Source organism: Maylandia zebra, linkage group LG22, assembly GCF_041146795.1.
Source record: "Maylandia zebra isolate NMK-2024a linkage group LG22, Mzebra_GT3a, whole genome shotgun sequence".
NCBI lineage: Eukaryota > Metazoa > Chordata > Actinopteri > Cichliformes > Cichlidae > Maylandia > Maylandia zebra.
This window is the reverse complement of record NC_135187.1, coordinates 26,298,252-26,320,080: the sequence shown is the minus strand read 5'-3', so window position 1 is coordinate 26,320,080 and position 21,829 is coordinate 26,298,252. Positions and strand designations below refer to the sequence as shown.

The 21,829-nt window shown below is 41.9% G+C and overlaps 1 protein-coding gene across 3 annotated transcripts; it reads right to left on the bottom strand.

Annotated features, from left to right (window-relative positions):
* Positions 1 to 369: 369 nt before the first annotated feature.
* Positions 370 to 20,118, bottom strand: LOC143414698 (ubiquitin carboxyl-terminal hydrolase 37-like). 3 transcript variants are annotated; one of them, XM_076879536.1, is made up of 20 exons: positions 19,721 to 20,118; positions 18,524 to 18,673; positions 7,104 to 7,172; positions 6,832 to 7,004; positions 6,654 to 6,739; positions 5,071 to 5,151; positions 4,817 to 4,872; positions 4,524 to 4,596; positions 4,331 to 4,414; positions 3,775 to 3,830; positions 3,474 to 3,530; positions 3,248 to 3,379; positions 3,033 to 3,156; positions 2,796 to 2,947; positions 2,591 to 2,690; positions 2,374 to 2,450; positions 2,088 to 2,196; positions 1,420 to 1,477; positions 1,094 to 1,251; positions 370 to 1,007 (listed from the first exon to the last, which is right to left on the bottom strand). In XM_076879536.1, exons 5-20 carry the CDS (start codon positions 6,687 to 6,689, stop codon positions 1,002 to 1,004), a joined length of 1,359 nt encoding a protein of 452 aa, XP_076735651.1. In that variant the 5' UTR covers positions 6,690 to 6,739; positions 6,832 to 7,004; positions 7,104 to 7,172; positions 18,524 to 18,673; positions 19,721 to 20,118; the 3' UTR covers positions 370 to 1,001. The 3 variants fall into 3 exon arrangements, with proteins under 3 accessions (XP_076735651.1, XP_076735650.1, XP_076735652.1); XM_076879535.1 differs by lacking the exon at positions 19,721 to 20,118 and adding an exon at positions 19,156 to 19,614; XM_076879537.1 differs by lacking the exon at positions 19,721 to 20,118 and adding an exon at positions 18,992 to 19,119.
* Positions 20,119 to 21,829: the final 1,711 nt, after the last annotated feature.

Genomic DNA, 21,829 nt, shown 5'->3' with positions numbered 1-21,829 from the left:
AGAAGCTGCAACTGATCGAGGGAATATTTGTCTGAAAACTTAAACTGAACTCCAAGGGTACCATTGCTCCAGCTCACCATCTTTACCTGAGTGAATCAGTTTGTTGAACAATCTAAATGATTCAGAAACTTCTGTGACATCAACTTAACTAAGGCTCATTACAAGATTCACAAAACACTGCTGAATACTTTTAATATTTTTTTATTAGTTATTTTTGTTTTTGTTGTTATTTTGATTTTAATAAAACAAAATAAAATAAAGAATTAAATCATTTCTTTGGTTTTTAAATTTAATTTATTTTACAAATAAATTAATAATAATATTAATAATAACAACAACAAATTAGTGCTGTCAGCGTTAACGTCATTTTACCTAATGACGTTAACGCTGACAGCACTAATTTGTTGTTCCCAGAGAGCAAGCCAAACACTGGTCCAGAAAAGGACGATCTCTAGTAGATTTTGTTTTAACCTCCTAGGACCTGGTGTCCACATATGTAGACATAACATTTTGGGTTGTCTAGACCAAAATACAAAATTTTGCTCTTCAAAAACCTGATATCCACTTATGAGGGAGGACATGACACTGCCACTGTTCAATCGAAATTTAAAATGAATGTCCTCATATGTGGATCTCATTCTTTTGAGAAACAAAAAAAAGATAGTCCGAATCTGATGTCTTGGTTTTTACCTTCATCGGGTCCCAATCAACCTAAATGGCACAGAGAAATTAAAAATGCATGCCATGAAAGTTCAGGTCTTAGGAGGTTAAAAATGTCCCTGCTGATGAGACCAGTGAATGTGGGGCGACGGTGGCAAGAAAAAACTCCCTCCTGGAGGAAGAAATCTTGGGAGGACCAGGCTCTCTGGCAGGACCCTCCCTCCTGAGGGCAATACTTACCTATACTTGTCCTCCAGTGTGCGATGGTGGGCTGGGACGACTGCTTTTCCTTCTCAGCATGATGATGACCTTAACTTCCTTCCTTCCTTCCATTTCCTGTTTCAGAACTGAGAATGAAGACAAAACTGGTTAACAAGGTAACAGGACATTTAAAAATTCTCTCACTTCAGGATGAGATGCTGTGTCTTCTTACGTTTCTCTTGTAAAACAGGATGTAGGCCGACTGCTGCTGTTCCTCACAAACTGCAGATCCAGTTGTGTGGAGCACCTGTGCGTCATTATAGGTGAGCCAGCGATCTGATGTAGAGTGCTGACTCTCCTCAGGATGGACAGAACTACAGATGTAGTGTCCTGAAATCACATTAAGACAAATGAATCCAACTTCTGGAAGTCAACTGATTCAAGCAAACAGTGATTTTGACTTAGTGCTTCTTAGAACATCAAAAGCTTTTGTGTGTGAGTCCTTCACTGAAAAGTAGCAAGTTTCATTTTCTGTTTGTCACAAGTCTGTTGTTTTACCTGACTCTGTGCCTCCATAATGACTGATGATGCTGCAAAGACTATAACAGCCACCACCCTGAGAAGGAACAAATCCAAAGAGTGTTAGTTTCATAAAGTCTCACATCAGTGCCATAATTAAGCTGATTTGCTGAGGCTACGTCCACACTAATGCGTTTTCGTTTGAAAACGCATCGTTTTCTCTCCGCTTTGACCTCCCGTCCACACCGAGACGGCGTTTTCCTCAAGGAAAAACACAGCATCTTGAAAACGCTCTCGAAAACGCATACATTTCAAAACGGAGTTGTCCCATCGCAGTGTGGACACTTGAAAACGCAGACTTTCTAAAACGATGACGCATTTTGGTCATGTGATGCAGTCATGTGAGCAATTAAACAAAGATAAGCCGAGTGCATTAGACAGCAGTTGTTTTGATTGCTCTCAACTTTGACAGCCCTAAAAAAGATTAATATCAGTTTGTACATGCTCCGGATAGCTTTTCTTCAAATTCTGTAATTCTCACTCACTTTTGCGCATGCGCAGGACTGGAACGTAAGCGTTTTCGGCCGTTTCAATGCAGACGCACAACTATTTGAAAATGACTGAAAACGCCAGTGTGGACACGGAGTTTTCAAATCTATCCGGGCTAGTGTGGACGTAGCCTGAGACGTTCTGCAGTCTGTTTTTACCTGATTGGATGGCACCACCAAGTCCCTCTGCAGCCTGACGGGGTCATCCACCTTCTTAATCTTGTAGGTTTGTGTAAAGCCAAACCTCTTCAGATGCAAGATCAGAACTCTGGCAGAAAAGAAAAAAAACACAAACAAGGTAGAAAATAAGAAGAATGAGTGTCAAACACAAACAGAAGATGGGAGAAAACGACTGCTCAAGTATTGTCTCGAAGAACTCTGATATTTGATGCGCCACAGTTTGGAAACCTGGTCAGTCGATCAATTCTGATGTGACCTTACTCACCTTGGCAGTGTATCAAAAGACGACTTCAGTTCTGAGGCCGTCCCTCCACAATCACAGCGAAATTCTATTTCTTGTTCCTGAGCAACAGCACAGAGAAAACAGGCTTTATGGTAGAAAGAAATCTCAACATATGCACACACACATGCACACAAACACTAACAAAAAAGGTGTGTTAAGATCGCTGATACGACAACTCTATTGGAATTTGTGATCTTACCTTCAAGTATGTCTCTAACATGTTTATAATAGACCCCTCTGGAACAAGGTCTAGAGACAAGCTGGTGAATTCCTCTTGCTGTGATGATTGGTGACCGCAGCTACACATTTCAGGAGTAACGTAGTTAAAGTAAAGATCAGGTACGTGGAAAAGAGGTATATGAAAATATTGCAACCAGCTCTGCGTTTCTGAAAGACAGGCTTACCTCTTGCATGTCCTCATGTTTTCCATTTTAAAAATGTGATGGTCTTCTACTGGGCAGCTATAACTTTGGCCCAGGAGAGCTGCGTTCCTCTCCAGGTGAGGTGTGAGCCTTTTGACCTCATCGAGGAATAATGTTAGGAATTCATGAGCGTCCTGAAAGAAAAGCAGAGAGATTTAAAACAGTACATCAAAATCAGAAGGTAAAGCAAAAAACGAAATGTCCAAATAGCTGACGCACTTTCTGTGCACTGCCGGTGTATTCAGGAGCTTGACTGCTGAATGCCTTCTTAAAAGCTCTTAGGTGGTGATCTTTAAGGCCATAATCTGTTGACTCGTGACAGTCCCTGACATCAATAAGCCTTCTGTAGAAAGGAAGGGTAAACAGACATTTCTGCTGTTAGATCTCTTTGTTCTTCAGGTTTTTGAAGAAAGTAGAAGGTTGACGTAGTGCACCTTAAGAGCTGAGCTTCTGGATCTGTGCTCCACAAAACCCCCTGACGCCTGATGTCTCTTATGAACTCCTCAATGTTGAGGAGGCTCTGCAGGCAGGAGTTCATGTAGCAGGTGTTTCCGATGTTTGGAAACCTGACACACACGCGCAACGTTTACAGTATCAGTGTAAAATAATTCATTTTCTCCACTTTGACAAAGTGAGTCTTTGTGCACCACGTGTACTCACCCGAAGCAGTCTATAGTCCCAGTTTGACTTTCTATTTTTTTCCCACCGCATGCTACACTGCTCCAAAAAGGTAAAAACACAAACACAAAATTAGGAAAGATGTCAAGATTCTGAGCAGTGTATGCGCATGTATGCATGAGCTTTGAAGTTGAAACATTTTGGAGGACGTCCAAAAGTAGTAAAAAAGATGTAAATACACAAGGTGGAAGAAAAATGCCAATAAAAGGGAAATAAAACAGCTCCAACTAAACCACTGCTATAAATATCTCCAGCAGCATTAAAGAGCGGCGCATTTCTTTACCTCTGATGAGACGTAGAAGGAATTTCCTTCTCTGCCACGTTTTGTTTGTGTAATTTCTGTTTAGAAACAAGAAAACCAACATCAGTAATGGCATAAAACAAACATACCAAGGGAGTCTCTCCATGAAAAGTGTCCAGTTAGAAAATTTGGTATTATTTCATATTATTTATCACTTTAGTGAGCTGTCAGCTCATGAAGCAGATATATAGGAATATCTTTAAATAAATTAAAAACAATTTATTCATGCTTTAAAATGAGTTTTAAAGTTTGTCCTATGAAATACAAAATCCTTCATTTGGTTCTGATCAAAATTCAGTTTTTACAGAAATCATCCATCAAACTTCATTAAAAGATTCAAAAATGCTTATTTACCATAAAAAATATTTAGAGAAACATCCTGCAAGTCTCTTCAAACTTACCTTTCTGTGAAAAAAAAAACTTTAAACATCTTTGAACCTAATTTGAGGACATGGATGTGCTAAATTGCTCTTAATTCTTCGCATTTAACTGTGATGAGTAAATGCTTGATGACAGTGACTCTTTCCATAAAACATACCTTCCAGAATTTAAAAAGAAACCAGCGACACTTTTTTTGTGTCTTCACAGTGTTGCTCTCTGCCTCTGCATCGCTGTCAGTTTGCTGCAGAGGACGAACAAACATAAGTTTATTAAAAAAGTAAAGTCACTTTAAATTAACAAGTGCAATTTAAAGAGAATGTGCATTTCATATGTTTCGTGTAAAAGCAAACCGAGGAACAGCAGAGGTGTCTCCATTTTCTCTTCTTCTTTTGACCATTTTCAGCAACACAAGCATCCGGGATGCTGATGAGGACAAAAGTGTAAATGTTATTTTTCAAAGTGGAAATTTTTAACAAGGAGTACATGCTGGAGATTGCAGATAAAAATTAATAACTGTAATGGAACAAAATCATGTATTTTGTACATTTACACTCCAACTAACATTTACACTCCAACAAGAGCTCCAACTAAACCACTGCTATAAATATCTCCAGCAGCATTAAAGAGCGGCGCATTTCTTTACCTCTGATGAGACGTAGAAGGAATTTCCTTCTCTGCCACGTTTTGTTTGTGTGATTTCTGTTTAGAAACAAGAAAAGCAACATCAGTAATGGCATAAAACAAAGTATATGGTAAGAAAATACAATATCCTTCATTTGGATTCAAAATTCAGTTTTTACAGAAATCATCCAAGAAGCTTCCTTAAAAGTTTCAAAAATGCTTATTTACCATAAGAAAACATTCAGAGAAATGTGCTGCGAGTCTCTTCAAACTTACCTTTCTGTGAAAAAGAAGTTTAAACATCTTTGGACTTGATGTGATCGCAGCCAAAATCTCCTCAGCTTTGCAAAAGTTCAACTGAAAACAAGCAGTCAAAGGTTGTATATTTATAAACTTTCAGCATAGAACGTTCATACCCTGAACAGCAAACATCAGCATTATGATGTATGGGGCTCATTTGCATATTTTGGAATGTATGCTCATTTGAACTGTATGGTGCTCGTCTCCAAGCAACTGCTACAAAAACAGGTCAAGTCAAGTGGCTTTTATTGTCATTTTAACCACGTGCAGAGGTACTGTACAGAGTGAAATGAGACCGCGTTCCTCCGAGACCCTGGTGCTATATATGACATATACGGACAAACCCAGGACTACATAAAGTGCAGTGTGCATAAATTGCAAAAATAAACAAGACAAAACAGTGCAAAACTAGACAGAACAGGACGATACAGACACAAGACAATGGAAATGTGCAAAATGCTGAGTATTGTGCAAAAGTAACTTGGTGTCTGTATGTATGTGTATGAGTGTGAGATACTGCAGATAAGTGCTTGGTAGTGACATGTGTGAAGGTGTGCGTGTGCCAGTGCAGTCACTGAGTGTTCAGGGGTCTGACGGCTTGTGGGAAGAAACTTTTCCGTAGTTTGGTAGCGAGGGCCCGGATGTTCTGGGACCTCTTTCCAGAAGGCAGCAGGGTGAAGAGTGTGTTTGAAGGCTGTGTGGGGTCCTCCAGCAAGCGGGTGTTATAAGGAGGGGAGAGGGACTCCAATGATCTTCTCAGCTGCTCTCACAATCCGTTGTAGGGTACTGCGATCTAATACGCTGCAGTTACCATACCAGACAGTGATGCAGCTACTTAGGATGCTCTTGTTAGTCCCACTGTAAAAGGTGGTGAGAATGGATGGTGGGAGATGGGCTTTCCTCAGCTTCTGCTTGAAGTAGAGACGCTGCTGGGCCTTCTTGGTTATGGAGCTGGTGTTGAGGGAGCAGGAGAGGTTCTCCGCCAGGTGGACACCAAGAAATCTGGTGCTCTTGACGACCTCCACAGAGGATCCATTCATGTTAAGTGGGCAGTGATCCCACTGTGCTCTCCTGAAGTCAACAATCTCTTTTGTTTTGTCCACGTTCACAGACAGGTTGTTGACTCTACACCTCTACAGATGGCCCGCAGTGCAACCCTTCAGCTTCCTACTAGATTCACCTATATACAAATTTAAAGACCTAGGAGACTTACTTCTCGTCACAGAGTTGTAGCATTCACAAGATTTTCAGAAAACTTGAACTCAAGGTCAAGGTCACTGATATTCAAACTGACCCCAGAACTTTAGTAGATGCACCAATGGTATCAATTCAAAATCCTACGCTTCTCGTTCCATTTTTATTTCACTATCTGTAACTAAGACAAATAAACAGTATTTGAGACACAAGTCACTATTAAAGTGGTTAGTGAGACTCCACATCTGATAACAGTATAACACACTGCTTATTTATGTAAAATTGTCATCAATAAATGTGTTCAAAACAGAAGCTACACTGGCTTTAAAAGTTTTTGTTAACTCTGACTACCTGTCTGCTCTTACCTGTTTCTTTTGCTCTCTGCTGTCTTCATCCTCCATCCAACTCTACATTGTATTGTTAGGGATGACATGATGAAACTGAAGGGTGTCTGGGCACCGAAAAAAGAAAAGAAGAGAGACTGGATTAGGCTGCAGCTGGCGTGCCATTCTCTCACTTCAGGATGAGATGCTGTCTTCTTACGTTAATCTTGTAAAACAGGATGTAGGCTGAGTGCTGCTGTTCCTCACAAGCTGCAGATCTAGTTGTGTGCAGCACCTGTGCGTCATTATAGGTGAGCCAAGGATGTAGAGTGTGGACTCTCCTCGGGACGGACAGAATTACAGATGCAGCAGCTGCTTCCGATGTATGGAAACCTGACACACAAACAAAAGTTTACAGTATCAGTGTAAAATAATTCATTTTGTCCAGGTTGAGAAGGTGAGCTTTGGTCCTTGTGCACCACGTGTACTCACCTGAAGCCGTCTGTAGTCTGAATTTTATTTTCCATTATTTATCCACCGCCCAAATGTTTCACTGCGCTACTGCAAAAAGATAAAAACACAAACACACAATTAGACACTGAGCACTGGATGTGCATGCATGCATGAGCTTTGAAGTTTAAACTTTTTTTTATCATCAACAATTTTTATTTATTTCATTTTAAACTTCAATAACAGAGCTTAAGGATAACTACATAAATAAATAGTTTAAAAAACAAACAAACAAAAACAAAACACAACAACAAAAAACAAAACAAAGGGAAGTTATCCTATTCTTTCTTCGCACACCAATTCCCACACCACCACTCTGTCATTACTCCTCTGTTCTTCAAGTTACAGAAAGCCAGCTTGTAAAGGGGGACCAAATACAATCATATTGATGCAATTTGTCTAATAAACCATAAGTCACTTTTTCGTAAGACGCCAACTTAGCCATTGTCTTTAGCCACTCTTCATAGGGAGGGGGGGTTCTTTTTCCGCCAATGTCTTAGCAGGACCCGTTTGGCCGTAGTAAGAGCCAAAATAATCCATCTTTTTGTATAACTGGAAAAATCTACAGGGAGTGCAGAATTATTAGGCAAGTTGTATTTCTGAGGAATAATTTTATTATTGAACAACAACCATGTTCTCAATGAACCCAAAAAACTCATTAATATCAAAGCTGAATGTTTTTGGAAGTAGTTTTTGTTTTTAGTTTGAGCTATTTTAGGGGGATATCTGTGTGTGCAGGTGACTATTACTGTGCATAATTATTAGGCAACTTAACAAAAAACAAATATATACCCATTTCAATTATTTATTTTTACCAGTGAAACCAATATAACATCTCCACATTCACAAATATACATTTCTGACATTCAAAAACAAAACAACAACAAATCAGTGACCAATATAGCCACCTTTCTTTGCAAGGACACTCAAAAGCCTGCCATCCATGGATTCTGTCAGTGTTTTGATCTGTTCACCATCAACATTGCGTGCAGCAGCAACCACAGCCTCCCAGACACTGTTCAGAGAGGTGTACTGTTTTCCCTCCTTGTAAATCTCACATTTGATGATGGACCACAGGTTCTCAATGGGGTTCAGATCAGGTGAACAAGGTGGCCATGTCATTAGTTTTTCTTCTTTTATACCCTTTCTTGCCAGCCACGCTGTGGAGTACTTGGACGCGTGTGATGGAGCATTGTCCTGCATGGAAATCATGTTTTTCTTGAAGGATGCAGACTTCTTCCTGTACCACTGCTTGAAGAAGGTGTCTTCCAGAAACTGGCAGTAGGACTGGGAGTTGAGCTTGACTCCATCCTCAACCCGAAAAGGCCCCACAAGCTCATCTTTGATGATACCAGCCCAAACCAGTACTCCACCTCCACCTTGCTGGCATCTGAGTCGGATTGAGCTCTCTGCCCTTTACCAATCCAGCCACGGGCCCATCCATCTGGCCCATCAAGACTCACTCTCATGTCATCAGTCCATAAAACCTTAGAAAAATCAATCTTGAGATGTTTCTTGGCCCAGTCTTGACGTTTCAGCTTGTGTGTCTTGTTCAGTGGTGGTCGTCTTTCAGCCTTTCTTACCTTGGCCATGTCTCTGAGTATTGCACACCTTGTGCTTTTGGGCACTCCAGTGATGTTGCAGCTCTGAAATATGGCCAAACTGGTGGCAAGTGGCATCTTGGCAGCTGCACGCTTGACTTTTCTCAGTTCATGGGCAGTTATTTTGCGCCTTGGTTTTTCCACACGCTTCTTGCGACCCTGTTGACTATTTTGAATGAAACGCTTGATTGTTCGATGATCACGCTTCAGAAGCTTTGCAATTTTGAGACTGCTGCATCCCTCTGCAAGATATCTCACTATTTTTGACTTTTCTGAGCCTGTCAAGTTCTTCTTTTGACCCATTTTGCCAAAGGAAAGGACGTTGCCTAATAATTATGCACACCTGATATAGGGTGTTGATGTCATTAGACCACACCCCTTCTCATTACAGAGATGCACATCACCTAATATGCTTAATTGGTAGTAGGCTTTCGAGCCTATACAGCTTGGAGTAAGACAACATGCATGAAGAGGATGATGTGGACAAAATACTCATTTGCCTAATAATTCTGCACTCCCTGTACATCAGAAATTTCTGTGGTTATACCAAGTATGGACTGTTTTGGTGAGATAACAAATCTCCTTTTTAAAACACTGAAAATTACCTCCATTATATTTTCCCACCAATCCCGAAGTGCCGAACAGCTCCATAAGATATGTAAAATCAAAGCATTTTGACCATCACATCTCCAACATTCGTCCGTAGAGGCCAGGTTCCATTTATACAATTGTTGCGGTGTTCGATGCCACCTATGGATTATCTTAAATTGAATCAATCTACTGCCTGTTTCTTTATACATAGTATTAATATTTTGAAAACATGAATCCCATTCAACTGAAGATATGTCCAATGCCATGCCCTGGGCCCAGTAGCCCTTAACTTTAAGGAGAGGGTCAGCTGACCGTTCTTGCAATAAGTGATAAATCTTAGAGGTAATGCCTTTACCCAAGGATGATCTTGAGAGCAGGACTTCCACAGGGCTGCCCACAGGACAACTCAAAGGGGTTCCCAGCCACTTCGATAATGAACTATGTATTTGGACATATCTCCAGAATTGATTACGCTGCAACTTATATAACTCCACAATTTTATCAAAGCTTAAAAAACATTTAGTCCCACAGTCAAATAAATCTGATACATTAAGGATGCCTGCTTTACGGCACTGTAACCAGTCAACCGATGTCCCTCCAATTAAAATTATTTTATTACTCCATAAGGTTGCCGAAGGTGATTTAATAAAGTCCCAGCGACCTGCCCTATGTAATTTAAACCACAGTATCTTTGCAATTATAGGATGGGTAGTTTTATGACTGGTATCAAACAGCTCCCTCCAAGGAGAAATACCGCCATTAACTTCCGTCTCTATATGGGACCAGATGGGTTTAACTGGTGCAGTAGGTAACCAAGCTCTAAGTTGTTTCACGTTCATCACCCAATAATACCATTGGAAATTAGGCAATGAAAAACCTCCTTGTTTTGCACTCGCTTGAAGTTTCTTAATACTTAAACGATGTGGTGAGCTATCCCAAAGAAACTGCCGCATTAAAAAGTCTAGATCTTTGAAATACTTATCTGGAATGTGTAATGGAATATTAGATAAAATATAAAAGATCATGGGTGCAGTCATCATCTTAATACAACTAATTTTACCCCATATTGTGAGACACACTCTGGACCATCTACCAAATTCCATTTTTATCCTTTCAAACATTGGCTCCATATTTGCTGGAACCATCTTAGTGTAATCCGAGGTAATTTGTATCCCCAAATACCTCAAACCATTCACGGACCACAGAAACTCCCTGTCACGGCGAGTGAGATAAGCCGTATAAAAATAATAAATGAGGATCCAATCGCAGGCAGTAGTGGAGGAGTGAAGGTGGTTTATTGGACACGAAATAAATATAGACAAACAGCAAATGGAGCACAAACTAAACTAGACTGGAGACAACTAAACTACTGAATACGAACCGGAACTCAAACATGAAGCAAGGTGGACGACGGTACAAGATGGTGACGGCAGGGAACACACGGATGAAACATGGTGGAAAACACAGACAGACCAGCAACTACAATGACAGAGGACACGACTTAAATACACACAGAGAAACACAGGGGAATTACACACAGGTGGTGGACAAAGCTGGGAATAATCAACAAGACTAGACAGAGGTAAAACTGAACACACTCACATGGGACGCAGACCTTCACAATAAAACAGGAAACGAGAACACTACACCAAGACGCAGACCTGACACTGAGAGACAGACAGAATGACACATGGAACCTGAACTAAACTAAACGTGAGATACAACCGAGAACAAATCCTTAAACATGAATAAACAGAAACATAGAATTCTAATAATAATAATAATAATAATAATAATAATAATAGGGCAGCACGGTGGCACGGTGGTTAGCACTGTTGCCGCACAGCAAGAAGGTCCTGAGTTCAATTCCAACATCAGGCCGGGGTCTTTCTGTGTGGAGTTTGCATGTTCTCCCCGTGTTTGCGTGGGTTCTCTCCGGGTACTCCGGCTTCCTCCCACCGTCCAAAGACATGCAGCTTGTGGGGATAGGTTAATTGGATAATCCAAATTGTCACTAGGTATGAATGTGAGTGCGAATGGTTGTCTGTCCCTGTGTGTTGGCCCTGCGACAGACTGGCGACCTGTCCAGGGTGTACCCCGCCTCTCGCCCTATGACAGCTGGGATAGGCTCCAGCGCCCCCCGCGACCCTGAAAAGGACAAGCGGAAGCGAATGGATGGATGGATGGATGGAATAATAATAATAATAATAATAATAATAATAATCATAACGCCCAAAACCACAACAAACATTCAAAAATAAACTAATCAATCAAAACTCAAAATACTGGGTCGAAACTGACCCAGAACCATGACAGTACCCCCCCCCCCCCCCCCCCCCACCTCCAAGGGCTGGCCCCCGACAGCCCCAAACAAAAAGACAGCAACAAAACAGAGCACCAGACCAGGGTGGGTGGAGGGGGTCAAGGAAGGAGGGTATGAAACCAAAAACAAGGGGCTGAAGCCCAACCAGATGAAGGCGGAGGTGAAGCCGGACCAAACGAAGACGAGGCAGGGCCAGACGAAGGCGGAGCCGGACCAGATGAAGGCCAAAACCAGTCCAAAAACACAAGAAAACAGTCCACGAAAACAGATCAAAAACAAAACCAAACTAGAGCTCAACAAGAGTCTAAGAAAAGTTCAGGGGGTCGACAACACAAGGACCAAGACAGTTCTGGAGGCCGGCCGTGCACACGGCAACGGCGGCGACGGGCAAACAGTTCTGGAGGCCGACCGTGCACACGGCAACGGCGGTGATGGGCAAACAGTTCTGGAGGCCGACCACTTGGAAGGCAGTGGCGGCCACTGAGCAGGTCCGGAGGTCGGCCGCGATGCCAGCGGCGGCGACGAACTCTTTCCGGAGGCCGTCCCCGAAGGCCATGATGCCAACTTAGAGGCCCGGAAAACGGCCGGCAGAGGCGAGGCAGAACGGGTCGAGCTGGCTCTGATGGCGGTGTGGCAACCGCAGGACCAGACGAGGCAGGACCAGACGAAGACGAGGCAGGACCAGACGAAGGCGGAGCTGAAGCCGGACCAGATGAAGGCGGAGCTGAAGCCGGACCAAACGAAGACGAGGCAGGGCCAGACGAAGGCGGAGCCGGACCAGATGAAGGCACGGAGGCTGGACCAGGCGTGGATGAAGGCACGGCAGCGGGACGGCTGCGGAACCAGACAGTGGTGATGCTGCAGGCAGTGATGCTGCAGGAGGTGATGTGGATGCAGGCAACGGTGTAGAAGCCACAGGGGATGATTCAGCAGGTGGTGGCTAAACAAACTTCCCCGGACCGTCAGCAGACGTGAGGATGTGCTTGCTGGGTCCTCCAGGACCCCCAGCAGACGAGGCATGGTGCTGGGTGGGCTCCTCAGACCCACCATCTGACTTGGCTTGAGGCTGGACGGGCAACTCGGGCCCCCCAGCTGACGACAGTTGAGGCTGGCTGGGTTCTCCCGAACCCCCAGCTGACGACACTTGAGGCTGGCTGGGCTCCTCAGGCCCTCCAGCCGACGAGGCAGGATGCTGGCTGGGTTCACCTGAACCCCCAGCTAACATGGCTTGAGACTGGACGGGCCCCTCTGGCCCTCCAGTGGAAACAGACACTGAAGCAGCAGGCACGGAGACCTCTGCCAGTGTGGACACTGGCTGGGACTGAGCAGCACAGTGGCTAGACTCAGGCAGCAACAGTGGGATGCAGTCCTCAGAGGGCTGAAAGTGTTCCCCAATACACTCAGCAGAGGACGGAGGCGGACGGGTGAACTCACTTGAACTCTCAGGGGGTGCTGAGAGCTGAGACTGTTCTGGTGAGTTCTCCGGTGAGGCTGCTGGCGCTGGCGTCTTGACCTCTAGGGGTCCAGAGTTGGCTGGTGACTGACACCCAGCCTCTGGGGAGGCCCTAGAGGGAGCAACTGTCTCTGACATGGCCAGCTTAAGAGAACCAGCAGATATTGTGGTGAAGTGTGTTCCCTGCTTTGAATGAGATAGTGAGGATGGTGGCTGAGTAAACGAGCGGACAGACAGCTGAACTGGTGGCGACAGAGCAATAGGCAGCGAAGCGGCTACAGAGTGACCTACAGGTAGCGGAGACGACTGTAGTGGAGTTGTAATAAGTGGTGGAGTGGGTGACTGAACTGAGGGCAGCGCGGCTGCTGACTGAACTGAGGGCAGCGCGGCTGCTGACTGAACTGAGGGCAGCATTACAGGCCTGGCATTTGACTGGGATGGAAGTGAGGATGGGACAATGGAGCGGACACGGTCATAAACATGGAACGAGGGTTCAGAACAGGCAGTCTTAGAAGCTATGGCCATGGGTGAGAAATCATTGTTATCCTCAGTAGAAACACAAAAAATTGCGGTAGCGGCGGGGGGTGTAGGTGAAGCTCGTGGAGAACGAAACTCTGCACGAGCGGATGCAGAGAGTCCAATAGCCAGGGATAACCGGAAATAAGGTGTTGTAGGTTGGCTTCCACAGTGTAAAGAGAGGCGTCTCCCTCATGCTCTAACCACTGGTTAATTAATCTAGAAGCAGAGTCGATAACGGCCTCCCGAAGCTCCCTGGGTGGACTGAATGCCGCTGGATCCATAGCTGGCTGGTGCGTACTGTCACGGCGAGTGAGATAAGCCGTATAAAAATAATAAATGAGGATCAATCGCAGGCAGTAGTGGAGGAGTGAAGGTGGTTTATTGGACACGAAATAAATATAGACAAACAGCAAATGGAGCACAAACTAAACTAGACTGGAGACAACTAAACTACTGAATACGAACCGGAACTCAAACATGAAGCAAGGTGGACGACGGTACAAGATGGTGACGGCAGGGAACACACGGATGAAACATGGTGGAAAACACAGACAGACCAGCAACTACAATGACAGAGGACACGACTTAAATACACACAGAGAAACACAGGGGAATTACACACAGGTGGTGGACACAGCTGGGAATAATCAACAAGACGAAACAGAGGTAAAACTGAACACACTCACATGGGACGCAGACCTTCACAATAAAACAGGAAACGAGAACACTACACCAAGACGCAGACCTGACACAGAGACAGACAGAATGACACATGGAACCTGAACTAAACTAAACGTGAGATACAACCGAGAACAAATCCTTAAACATGAATAAACAGAAACATAGAATTCTAATAATAATAATAATAATAATACTCATAGCGCCCAAAACCACAACAAACATTCAAAAATAAACTAATCAATCAAAACTCAAAATACTGGGTCGAAACTGACCCAGAACCATGACACTCCCAACTGTTTAAATAAAGTATGGGGGCAGTGTCCTGACATAGGCATTGCCTCTGATTTATCCCAGTTGACGCGATACCCTGAAAGCAGCGTAAAGCTTTCTATACATTCTAATAGGGCTGGAATTGACTTCCCAGGCTGGGTCATAAGTAACAACACATCATCTGTATATAATAGAAGCTTATGTTGACTATTACCCATCGAAATTTCAAATATATTTACATTATTTCTCAGTTTTTGTGCCAAAGGCTCTATAGCAATTACAAAAAGACCGGGGCTAAGGGGACAACCCATTTTTGTGGATCTCAGTAAAAGGAATAGGTCTGATATGAGCCCATTCGTCAATACTCGCGCTGAAGGCGAATCATATAATATCTTTATCCACCTAATAAAATTGTCACCAAAACCAAACTTTTCTAATGTCTTAAACAGATAATCCCACTCAACACAATCAAAAGCTTGTGCAGCATCCAGCGATAGGGCCACTGTTGGATATACTGAATCATATACATAATTTTGCAAATTAACCAACCGCCTAATATTATCTGAACCATAGCGGTTTGGAACAAAACCAGATTGGTCTGCATGAATTATTTTCGCCATTACTACTTTTAATCGACCCGCTAAGACCTTTGCCAAGATTTTTTGGTCAGAATTCAGCAAAGATATGGGGCGGTAACCACTTGGGTCTAAAGGGTCTTTCCCAGTTTTAAGAATAAATGTTATAAGTCCAGAGTGCATTGACTGAGGTAATGAGCCTACTTTGAACGCCTCATTATAAACATCGAGCAACAGGGGACTTAACATATCCTCAAATGCTCTATAGAAATCCAATGGTAACCCATCTAATCCTGGAGCTTTATTAAGTGGCATACTGTTAATTGCACGGGTAATCTCCTCCACTGTAATTGGAGCATCTATAATCTGCTGGTCAGTAGTAGAAAGCTGTGGCAGGTTTAAATCAGTAAAGAATGCTTCGAATTTCTGTTCATCTAAACTCCCTTGTGTAGAATAAAGATTATTGTAAAAGGCCCTGAATCCATCATTTATATGTCTAAAAGAAGTTAAAATAACCCCATCTGATTGTCGTATGCCTGGGATATGGTTCATACTGTCTTTCTGTTTAAGACGGTATGCTAATAAACGACTCGGCTTTTCTCCCATTTCCCAATATGCTTGATTAATGCGAAATAAAGCGTATTCTGCCTTTCTGTTGTACAGTACATTCAACTTATATTTAACTTTAACAATTTTATTCAACGTAACTCTGTCTTTTGTATGGGAATGTACTGCCTCAAGTGCCTTTAATTTGGCTTCTAACGTAATGATATTCTTGTTAGCTGCCTTCTTTTTAAAGGAAGCGTAAGAAATTGTCCTCCGCCTTAAGTATGCCTTCATAGCATCTGTCAATGGAAAATTGTATTTAGTAGTCAGTATAATCTTTTAGTGATATAAGTTTGCATATGGTAGAATACTGCTTGTAGTTATTTGTATTAGGAAATATTTAACCATGTATGCTTAGAGGCATATAATTAATTGTGTAGTGACAGGATGTGTGATCTCTAACAGGCTGCAGGCTTGGTGTGCACCCCAGGAATGCACCCCCACGTCCTGGGAGCATGAGAGGTTGCACCTTGTTTTATTGTTTTAACATAGCTATGTCTGTTTTAGTCTAAGTGCCTTTTGTTTAGATGAACTGCTGGACTTCCCCACCGTGTTATCTAGGGTGAACCATCTAGGGTGGGGGAGACTACCCTCTTTGTGACCAAGGATGTACCTTTTGTGCTTTTATGTATATGACCCTTTGACAAGCAGTAACACACACACACACACTGAAGTATAAAATAAAGACAAGGGCAAAGCTCAGCGCGAGTCTCAGTCTGGAGGCTGCCCTTGCTAGCAAGAAGTTCTGTGTGTTTCTCTTCTCTGAGTCTTTACTGAAGAAGTGTTTTAGAATATTTTCCCTAACAGCATCCCACCAAGTAGCCAATGTAGTGTCCTCTCGATTATTTGTCTGTTTGTAAAATTGTATTTCATCGCTTATCAATTTAATAAACCCAGAGTCTTTAATTAAGGACACATTTAGTATTTAGTATTAGTATTTATTTATTTATTGTCATTGTCAAGAACAATGAAATTGCGTTTGGGGCTTCCATACAACCCAAAAAAAAGAAGAAAATAATAAATACCCCTTAAAACCCAAGTGTACATATTTAACCCAGTGTGACTCCAATGCAATAAGACAATCCTTAGCAATAATGTTCGTAGAAATTCAGACAAAGACCTGAGAAACATGACAAAATACAACAATGCAACCCATTCAATATTATTGTACTGTGAGATATGATATCAGATATGATAGTTATCTATTTAAGAAAGAGGGGGGGGGGGGGGGGGGGGGGGGGGGGGGGGGCAGGAGGGGGAAGAGAATAAAGATATGATGCACCAATGCAGACCAGTTCATTCCTATCTGCGGCTTTGAGGAATCTGTAAAATATTTTCAAGACATAGAAAAATTGGCACATGGTCCGAGAATACTATATTAGATTAGATTAGATTAGATAGAACTTTATTAATCCCTCGGGTGGGTTCCTCTGGGAAATTCGATTTCCAAAAAAGCACAGCACCGACAGAAGTTACAGAGTTACAGAATATTTTATATATATATATATATATATATATATATATATATATATATATAATACACACACACACACACACACATATATATATATATATATATATATATATATATATATATATATATATATATATATATATATATATGTGTGTGTGTGTGTGTGTGTGTGTGTGTGTGTGTGTGTATTATATATATATATATATAATACACACACACACACACACACACATATATATATATATAAATACAGAGACAATATAAATAAAATATACGAAGGGGATAAATAGAATAAATAGGAATAAAAATAAAAATACAAGTGAATTGCACATTTCAAGAATTGCACATTTCAAGTATTGAGTCTATTGCACCGTTGACTATTTACAAAAGTATTGCACAAAAGGTATTGCACAGTGAGGTGAAGAGGCACTACAGCTTAGTTACCAATACTTGAATCTATAGAGTTATTCACTAAGGCTTCAGAAATAAGAAAGTAGTCGATTCTAGTATAAACATTATGAGGCGGAGAGTAAAAGAAATATTCCCTGCCTTCTGGATGCATTGTCCGCCAAATATCATTCAGACCTAAACCTGAGGTCATCTGCCTTATGGCAACTACAGATTTACTCTCTGTGCCTGTCCTAGGAAGCGATCTATCTAGGTCTTGATCCAGTATTTGATTAAAATCTCCTCCTACCACTATTTGTGCACCTTCTAATTCCAAAAGATACTGTGACAGGTTATGAAAAAAGGTGAGTATGTCCGCATTAGGTGCATAGATATTACATAAAATTATTGGTGTGTCCAGTAGTTGTCCATAAACCAATATAAATCTACCTTCCTTATCTGTTATTACTTTTGTTTCAGTAAAGCTAACTGCTTTATGAATCAGAACCGACACTCCCCTACTTTTACCAGTTCCAGGACTGGAAAAGACTTTACCTACCCAGGAACATTTAAGTTTTAAGGCTTCTGACTTACACGTGTGCATTTCTTGAATAAAGGCTATATCAACTCTTGATAATGTAACACACGATACTTTACCACTACTGAATGTAGAGAAAGTTAGGATCTTAGGCTTATGGTGTCTAGGAATCGACTAAGGCGCGAATGACACACAGCTCAAAGAACAGTCAACATTTATTCAAAACAAACCAAAAACAGTCATTCAACAGTTCACAACAGTTCCAATTGTCCATATTTGTCAGTCTGTGTATTCAGTTTTAGAGTTCAGAGTTCAGTGTTCAGAGTTCTTTTCAGTCTTTTCAGTTCAGGTGTGTGAGTATAGTGTTAATGTTAGTAGTACTACCCGGGTAGTGTATTGTTCTGAGATCTCATAAGCTTATCTGTCAAGAAGTCACGCAGTTGTCACTTTAAGTAGGCTGGAAATCTTTCCTGCATCGCAGCTGGGGATCCGGAATCCTGGCTCGCAACTTTAGACTCCAACAAAAAAACCAACCTGCACAGGGCAGTGAACATATTTTACATGAATATCATATAACAACTTAATCAACACTAGTGACCAAATGTCTCTCACTCTTTGTATATAACGACTTAATGCAATCAATAATAAAATTAATCAAAGAGCCTTAAAACAATTTCCACATCATACAAATTTAACTCAAATCTCATATTTTGTGAACAGCAGTCACATCAATCCAATGAATTGAGAGAATGTACATTACTGATGCACGAGGAAAGTGCAAAACATGGTCGCAGTACTATTTAGCCAAAGACTGCTCATATTTATCATCTCATTACAATAAATAAAACTTACCTACTAGCTTCCAAAGAAATATTTCCGATTGGTTTAAAACATTCACAAGTGAAGAAATAAAAAGATAATACAGCACTTAAAAGGAACACATGAAATTTACATTATACTAAGCTAATGATTAGCTGACGATTAGCTTGCTATGCTAGCGCAGTTAGTCAACTCACCGGAAATGAACAAAAAACACAAAAACAGAGGTACATCAGCATCAACAAGCGGAAAAGTAAAATCCAATTTGTGTCTTCACACACAACCTTTTTCTTGAACAAGGATTAAAGAAAAACTCGGTGAGTAGCTCCGACCAGCATACGTAGCCTTAGCGCTATTCTCCTTCTCTACAGTTCTCAACTCAAGTTCACAAGCACTAAACAATCTCATAGTGCCACCTACTGACATTCTTTGGGAACAGCAGTTCATTTTCATGAGGCAAATTTTAGGTGGGTTACAATAACTTTAGATATGTTAATATTTTCTTCCTCTTAATCCCGTTATTCAACCCCTTAACATTCCAGCTGGCTATTTTGAAATCTGTCTGTCTATCCATGTTATATGTTGTCTCCTTGACCTGGAGACAACATATAAGATGACACCGCCATGGACCTCAACCTGCAGGCTTTGTGTTACCTGTTTCTTTATACAGGAGCATGTAGGGGTGGACTGCCTTTTTATTTGATTACCCTTTTCTCATGTTTTTCTTAGTTAGGGACATTTTGGGGGACGTTATACTCTTACTTGTTAAACACATGCTCCCATCCACTCTCTTGGTCCAGAAGCTCCATAATCCAAGTGTCCCAACTCAGGTCTGATGGCCTTTTTTCAGTTGTGTTTTTAACCTCTTGGGAACTTTCACTACATTCCTTACTTGATGCAGAAAGAAGAAACGAGTCAGGGATGCATAGCAAGCACAACAAGACACCAGCAGCCCAGACCTTTCACCAACTGAAGACATTTGCAGCACCATAAAACATGACAGAGAAGAGCTGGGACTATGTGAAAGGGTGAAGTGCTGCAGTCAAGTTGCAATGGTCCTATCTTTTATACAGTCTATGGTTCACTCTATTAAGATGTGATTATTTCCAAGGTCCATTTAGTTTTAGTTAGCTGAAGCTAAACCAGAAGTTAAAACGAGATGGTGAAAAACATTTTTAGTTAATGTTACGACTGTTGTCGTAATGTTGTCTCATATGTAAATCTGAGTGTGCAGGTGCCTTTCCGTGATTGGTGCATCCATGGGACGACCCATACAGATTGGCTAATGACCTGGAGACAACATATAAGATGACACCGCCATGGACCTCAACCTGCAGGCTTTGTGTTACCCGTCTCTTTATACAGGAGCATGTAGGGGTGGACTGCCTTTTTATTTGATTACCCTTTTCTCATGTTTTTCTTAGTTAGGGAGATAAGACATTGTCATTTGGTTTTATTCTTTTCATAAATAAGTTTTGTACATCCTTTAGATACGGTCCCTTTTGTTTGTTGTTTTGGGGTCCACCCCGAAGCTATAGTTCGCTCCTTTCCTTTGTTAGAATTCAATCACTGTGAAAAAAAATCACCATCAAAATTGTACTGGTTGTGTGATGTGCTGCTTGGGGTCAGACAGGGGTGGATCACCCTTATATTATGGTCTGGCCACCCTTAGAAAGGCCATAACACTAACTAAAATGAAAATTAAAACTAGACTTATAACTGGCTGGTGTCCTTACCAGTGACCTTGGGTCTGAACTGTGGGCTCCTCTTTCCAGGTGTTCGTACTGCCTGAGTGGGACCAAGATGTGCTGTCTTGCCTCTTTTGGGTTTTCTGCATGTTTCTGGCTCAACATGCAAGTATCCACTTCTTGACGTTCGCTGTTGGTTGCAGCCACTTGAGGTTTTTGGGCTCATTTGGGTTCTCAACACTGGGTGACTTTGATGGGAGTGAAAGCATCCTCACAACATAAATCACCACACTACCTGCTTTTGTTTCAGATTTTTTCTTTATCCTTGTTAACATGTTTGGGTACTGGGTTTACCTGTAATGCATTTTGTGCTCCAAAAGCTGTTATTTTGTGCAGCTGTGCTCCAAAAGCTGTTAGCATGACCTTTTTTATCATTAGATTGTGCCACACCAGCATCTGAGAGAAAAGCTTTGAGTTTGATTTTGTGTTTGTGTTTTGCAGGCACTCAGGAGAATAAGTCATGATGTTTCTTGTGTTTGTCATGTTAGTATCTCAGTGCTTGTCAATCACCAGTCAACAGTGTCACCACTGTGAACAACATCCTTCGACTGTTCGAGCCAAAACCTTGGAGAAGTCCCTGCAGCCGCTTCAAAACTCATCACTGAGCTCGATCTCTCTTTTAACACGCTGGAGACAACAATGAAAGATGACTTTCTTTCATATGCTGCTTTGACGGCTTTGTTCGTGAATAACAACAGAATCAAAACCATCCATGAAGAGACATTTCACCCGCTGATTAATTTGGAGAAACTGGACTTCCACAAACCAGTTGGAGACTTTGTCCTCTGGATGGTTTCAGAACCTGATTTCTCTCCACTAGTTCAATCTTTTGGGAAACAAATATACAACACTGGGTCCGGGAAACCTTTTCCTGCCACTGAGGAGCTTGAAGACCCTCCATTTTTGAGGAGCTTTCCTTCAGTCTGTCAGTGAAAGGGATTTTGTTGAACCTTGAAACTGCCGTGACCCTGTCCAAAGACCAGCTGGCCACCTGGCCGGGTCAGTCATGGATATTCACAAATACCCCATAGTACTGGTGGAAAAGACATATCGAGGGAAAATCCATGTTCAGACCATGTTCAGTGTGTCGTGACACTTGCACGATGGAAGAACACACCCACTT

Bases quoted from the DNA above. Each gene is read 5' to 3' on its own strand.
- LOC143414698 (XM_076879536.1), bottom strand. From the start codon at position 6,689: ATGGAGGATGAAGACAGCAGAGAGCAAAAGAAACAG. The intron at 4,597-4,816 runs GTAAAGAAATGC...TGTCCTCATCAG, and splicing joins CCTTCTACGTCTCATCAGAG to CATCCCGGATGCTTGTGTTG. The intron at 2,451-2,590 runs GTAAGATCACAA...GCTGTTGCTCAG, and splicing joins TGTTAGAGACATACTTGAAG to GAACAAGAAATAGAATTTCG.